The sequence below is a fragment of the Myotis nattereri genome (assembly GCF_964212035.1).
Source record: "Myotis nattereri genome assembly, chromosome: 6".
NCBI lineage: Eukaryota > Metazoa > Chordata > Mammalia > Chiroptera > Vespertilionidae > Myotis > Myotis nattereri.
The window spans coordinates 64,849,907-64,856,207 of NC_138081.1; the positions used below are offsets into that span (position 1 = coordinate 64,849,907).

General features: G+C 45.9%; 1 protein-coding gene across 1 annotated transcript; it reads left to right on the forward strand.

Moving 5' to 3' along the window:
• Positions 1-3,399: 3,399 nt before the first annotated feature.
• On the forward strand, positions 3,400-4,206 carry RFPL4B (ret finger protein like 4B; the record flags this gene model as incomplete). Its single annotated transcript, XM_081093564.1, has 1 exon — positions 3,400-4,206. One exon carries the CDS (start codon positions 3,400-3,402, stop codon positions 4,204-4,206), a length of 807 nt encoding a protein of 268 aa, XP_080949690.1.
• Between the last annotated feature and the right edge of the window lie 2,095 nt (positions 4,207-6,301).

Consider the following 6,301-nt stretch of genomic DNA (forward strand, 5'->3'; position numbering starts at 1 on the left):
TCAACTACATATATGGTCTTAAACTTGTTCCCTTTTATTTTCTAACATTATTTCTTTAAGAATTTTCTGGGTTTTCACTTGAATATACCTACCACATTCAGTAGCTAGCTGTATTATAATGAACTGAATCCCTTCATTATTGTATACAATAATAAAGTTACATCAATTTGGATCATTTGGGATCATAGATAACACTACAAAGGACAAGTTTTATACATGTAGCATTTCTTTCTTTTTGCAAAGTGTTATGCTTAGATAACCTTCAAAGGTGGGGTAGGCAAGCACTTTTAGATTACAAGCACCATTTTCAATTTGCCTTTAAAAAGTCAGCTTAGAGAAACCAAGATGGAGGCATAGGTAAACACCTGAAATTGCTGCCTCACACAACCACTTCAAAAATACAACTAAAAGACAAAACGGACATCATTGAGAACCACAGGAAGGCTGGCTGAGTAGAAACTCTACAACTAGAAGGAAAGAGAAAAGCACACTGAGACTCAGAGGAGGTGCGGAAGTAAAGTGCAGAGGTACTGAGGCACAGGCAGAATGGGCTGGCAACTGAGGACGCAGTTGTCTTTTTCAATTGGGAGGGAGACACAAGCGCCTCACGGCTCTGAACTCCAGTTCCAGGCGAGTCTCTGGGGACCCAGACTCATACAGGGAGAAACTGGACTGTCTGGCAGTGGGCGGAACTCGAGGGCGGCTTTCTCTCAGTGGTGTTTGCAGTGATTACCAGGAGACTGAGACCCGGGGCCTCTTAGAGCAGGGCTGAGGATCAGCCACAGCTGTTTGCTCCGCCCTGTTGATTCCCTGAGACCCTGCCCCACCCAAGCTGTGTGCAGAGGCTTCTGCATATGAATAGTCAGGCCCTTTGCAATCTAAAATTACCTAACAAACTGCAGCTGGGTCAGAGAGACCCAGAACATCCAAAAGAAGGCCCAAGGCCCCACAGCAGCTCGCATTGCTTCACAGCTGGGCCTCATCTGGGCACCTTCAAACCTCAAACAAAGAAGAGAAATCATTTGAGCCAATCATTTGGGATCAAGGAAGATCTCTCCCTGGCTCCTGCTGGGTAGCCTCAGGCAGAGGCTAAATTAGCACCTCCTTAGAGATCCAAGAGCCAGTGTACCCAGTGGTCAGAGTGGGACCATCCAGATTACAACTCCTCAGATCCATAAGGGACACATTTAGGGGGCAGACTCAGTGAGCACCAAAGCCCCACTGAAGCAGGTCGTGCCCCTAAGGGTGTCTCCAGCACAGAAGTTCTCTCACTGTAGACACAGCTGATTCTCACAGCCAATTGGCCTGGAGGTGAATTCCTCCCAGTGATACCTACAACAATCAAGGCTTAACAACAATACTGTGCACATAGCCCACAAAGAGTTGTAATCCAGTATGATCTCACTCTGACCACTGGGTACACTGGCTCTTGGATCTCCAAGGAGGTGCAAGGTCAGCCACTGTCTGGGGCCGCCCAGCAGGAGCTACAGAGACATCTGCAGATTCCTCCTCTTTGTTTGGGGTTTGGAAGTGGCCAGATGAAGCCCAGCTGTGAAGCAAGTCAGGCTGCTGCTGCCAGGCCTTGGGCCTTCTTTTGGAAGCTCTGGGGCTCTCTGACCCAGCTGCATTTTGACAGGTTTTAGGCGGAGAAAGGGAGAAAGGACAGGCCATTCATATGCAAAAGATAATGCGCACAGCTTGGGTGGGGTTGTAAATTGGGTGGGCGGGGTCTCTGGGAATCACCAGGACAGAGCAAACAACAATGGCTGCCAGTCAGTTCTGCACTAGAGAGGTCCCTGGATCTCTGTGTCCCATGCCCCCATGCAGGAACAATGATCACTGTGAGCACCTCTGAGAAAAAGCCACGCTCATGTTCCTGTCCTGATGCCAGACAGTCCAGTTTCTCTCCGTATGTGTCTGGGTCCCTCAGAATCTCGCCTGGGACTGGAGTTCAGAGAAAGCAGGAGCTTGTATCTCTCTCCTGATTAAAAGAGCAGCACATCCAGGTGCCAGCACTTTTCGTGCCTCCGCACCTCTCACCAGTCTCAATGCACTTTCTTCATCTCTCTAGTTGTGGAACTTCCACTCAGCCGGCTTTCCCATGGTTCTAGGTGGTCATTGTTCTGCCTTTTAGTTCTAATTTTGATGTGGTTGTGAGAGGCAGCAAGTATAGGTGTTTACCTATGCCGCCATCTTGGTTCTCCAGCTTTATTTTTATGATTGTATCTAAGTGTGGAAATAATTTTTTTTGAAGGCAGATAACCTACAAAGGAATACAGTCTAGGGTCAGGGACTGCTCTCCTAGATCTCATTTAAGATCCAGTTGTACTCCCCTCCTGAAGATACACTGTCCTGAAGATACATTGTCCTGAAGATACACAAGGTACACTGTCCTAACTAAAAAGACAATATCTGCTGTCCTATATTTCTCTCTATTCTGACCACCTTGAGTTTGGAGAGTTTTCATAGTTTTTTTCCCCCACCAAAGATTGTGCCCTGACTATGATTCTCCAATGACTTAGTGTCACTTTCATGTATAAACTATAGAAAGCTTCATATTATTTACTAGAGGCCCAGTGCATGAAATTCATGCACTCTGGGAAAGGGGGGTCCTTCAGCCTGGCCTGTGCTCTCTCACAGTCTGGGAGGCCTTTTGGGGAGCAGGCCTAAGCCAACAGTTGGACATCTTTAGTGCTGTCACAGATACAGAAGAGGCTCCCGCCTCCGCCACTGAGCACACTAGCTGTGAGCCCAGCTCAGGGCTTCTGGCTGAGCGGCGCTCCCCCTGTGGGAGCACACTGACCACCAGCAGGCAGCTCCTGCTTTGAGCGTCTGCCCCCTGGTGGTCAGTGTGCATCATAGCGACCGGTTGTTCTACCAATTTGCATATTAGCCTTTTATTATATAGGACTAGAGGCCCGGTGCATGAAATTCATGCACAGGGGTGGTGTCCCTCAGCCTGGCCTGCACCCTCTCCAATCTGGGACCCGTTGGGGGATGTCTGACTAAATTGGCAGTCAGACATCCCTCTCACAATCTGGGACTGCTGGCTCCTAACCGCTTGCCTGCCTGCCTGCCTGATCACCCCTAACTGCCTCTGCCTGCCTGTCTGATTGCCCCCAACGGCCTCCCCTGCTGGCCTGATTGCCCTTAACCATCTCTGCCTCACCCCCACCACTGTGGCTTTGTCTGGAAGGAAGTCAGACGTCCAGAAGATGTCCGGTCGATCCAGTCTAATTAGCATATTACCCTTTTTTAGTATAGGTTTTTTTGTTTTGCACTTAGGCACATCCTGATTGTTGAAGAGCAGATACTCTACTGACGCTCCTGATCACTCCTGGAAGCTAATAAAGGGCCATTTCAGCTCAGTTTACTGTTAAGGCGTGACCGTGAGAAACCATGGCAAGTCTGCAAGAGGATATAATCTGTCCAGTTTGTCTCAGATCTTTCTCCAATCCCATTTCTCTCTCCTGTATGCATATATTCTGCTATAATTGCATCCAAAAATGGATGCTGAAAAGGGAGGATCTGAAATTGAGCTGCCCCTTATGTCGAGAAGTAATCTCAGAATTTCCTTTGGTGGAATGGCAAGTCAGAATCTTCACTATTTGCATCCAACAGCATGGGTTTCTACTGGAGCGAAGTCTGCCCAGGCGAGATGTGTTCCGGAGGTTCCAGGAGCGTATGACTCTGGATGCAGCCACCGCCAACTCTAGCATAGTCCTCTCTGAGGACCTGAGACAAGTCCACTGTGGGAAGATCTACCACAACCCAATGGAAGATACCCAGAGGTTTGCCTACATGGCCTGCGTTCTAGGCACCACATGCTTCTCATCTGGTCGCCATTATTGGGAGGTGGAAGTGGAAGAGGGGAGGGGGTGGGCTCTTGGAGTCTGCAAGGAATCAGTGGACAGGAGGAGGAAGAGTGGCTTTTCCTCTGAGCAAGGCTTCTGGGTCATCAGCATGAAGGCAGGAACAATCCACTTCAGCTCCATTCCAGAAACCACCATTTCTGCAAGCCCCGGACTTAGCCGGGTAGGGATTTTTCTAGATGTTGAGATGGAAGAAGTCAAGTTTTTTGATGTTAGAAATGATGCCCTCATCTATAAGTGCAGTAATTTCTTTTTGGAACCTTTGCGCCCATTTTTCTGTCCTAAGTTGCCTGGAGAAGAAGACAACGGTGGCTTCCTGTGCATCTGCTTGTGAGAAATTAACAATGTTCTTTCAGACACAGAATTCTTGGACGAAACCCATTACCTTTCCAAACCTGCCTCGGTTGGCATAACTGATCGAAACTGTGGCTAGGTGGGGAAGAGGAACTCGAAAAGGCCAAGGAGATACCAGAAAAGAAAGATAAGAGCTGGGCTGAGCTCCACCTGAGGGCAGAGTCAGAGCAACTCAGTCTTACCTACCAGGGCCAGAAAGGGAGTACGTCAGGGACACAAAAATTTACACGGACCCCAAAATCTCTATTTGGGAGGGAGGTTAGTCCCCATCCCATCATCACACTCCCAGAATCTAGTTGATCTGAGCGACTACATTGAACCAGTGGGTTTTCAGTTCTGGCTTCTCATTATAAGCACGTGAAGGAATTTAAAAAAATTCCCACACCCATAACCACACCCTGAATCAATCAAATTAGAATCTCTGGGGATGGGTCACAGACAGTGGTACTTTTCCAACTTTTTAGGTGATTTCAAGACACAGCCAGGATTAAGGGTCACTGGACTAGAATGTTGGTTTCAAAACTTGGTTGTGCATCAGAATCCCTGGGTGAATTTGCATTTGTAATGAGTTCCCAAGTGATGCTGGTGGGGACTAAAGGACACGGTGTATTTTAATTTTATTTATGTATTAAAATAAATTAATTAAATTTTAATAAATTAATTAAAAATGAATTTTTACATCATTTTAATTTAATTTACATATCTGCATTAAAACAAACAACCCCTGGAACAACTGAAAAAAAGGGAGGGGAGAATGAGGGAGGAGGGGTGGTCTTAGCTGAGATTAGTTCCCTGTGTTAACCAGGGACATTTTGTCTACTACTCTTTCCCACTTCCCCACATTGATCACAAGATTTCCATCATCAATTCTGATCCTATCCCAAACTGTATGTTGAAGCGATTGTGCACTATGGTGACCCAAGTCCATGTTCTTCTTAATATTTGGTTCTAGAATTTTCTGTAAGTAAAAGACCAGATTTTTTTTCTTAGCAGGCAACAAGGAAAAATGGTGAAAATGTTTGCTTCTTAAAGGTCACTGCCTTTGAACAGCCCCTTTGTCTCAGAGTTTGCGGAAGGCTGATGACCCCAGGGTATTCACCCGCATGTTCTGTGTCCTAAATCCTCTGCTTCTGCTCTGGCCTTTGCTGGGAGGTTTAAGTGGGAGAGAAGAATGGACTCTGGGACTCTGCTGAGCCTTCATCACAGAGTCCTTTAAGGACACCTCTTCCTGTCCACAGGCCAGAATTGCTGCCAGCCCTTCACTCCACTATGTGGGAATTTTCCTAGATGCTGACTTGAGGAAAATTAAGTTGTGTGTGTGTGTTTTATTGAAATTCTGTTTTGTTTTTAAAATACAGTGGGGCCTTGACTTACAAGTTTAATTCGTTCCATGATGGAGCTCATAACTCAAATTACTCGTATGTCAAATCAATTTTCACCATTACAATGAATTGAAATGCCATTAATCCATTCCGGACACCCAAAAAACACCACAATTGTTTTGTTAAATGTTTTTAAATAAGAAAAATGTACTTAAAAATAACAAATATTGTATAAAAACACAATACTGAACAATAGAATGTAGTGCAATAAACTTGTTTTATTAAGTTTAATGTACAGCATTTACCTTGGAGATCAAACGACTTAAAGATGCTGATGGAGTGGGGGAGAACAGCTGAACTGAATAACTGAATCTTATTTGCTGATTTTTGCCCTTTTCGCCACGCTTTCATCACTTTCATCTACAGGAGTCATCGATAAAAACCTGTCCAATGAGATCTGTTTCATCCTCCCTTTCAGAATATTTCTGAAATGAGTTAGGCAAGTGTTATTAAATAGCTCCATCGCACGCCCAGTTGCAATTTTTTCTGGGTGTTTCTTTTGAATAAAGTCTGAAAGTTTCTCCCACATTCCCAACATTTCCTTTGTATCACTTATAGAGATAACCTCCTCCTCCTCCTCTTCCTCCTCCTCCTCCTCCTCCTCCTCCTCCTCCTCCTCCTCCTCCTCCTCCGTGTCATCTATTTCTTGCAAAACCTCCGTGTGCTGCTGTGTCTATAGCTCCTTTAGCTCCT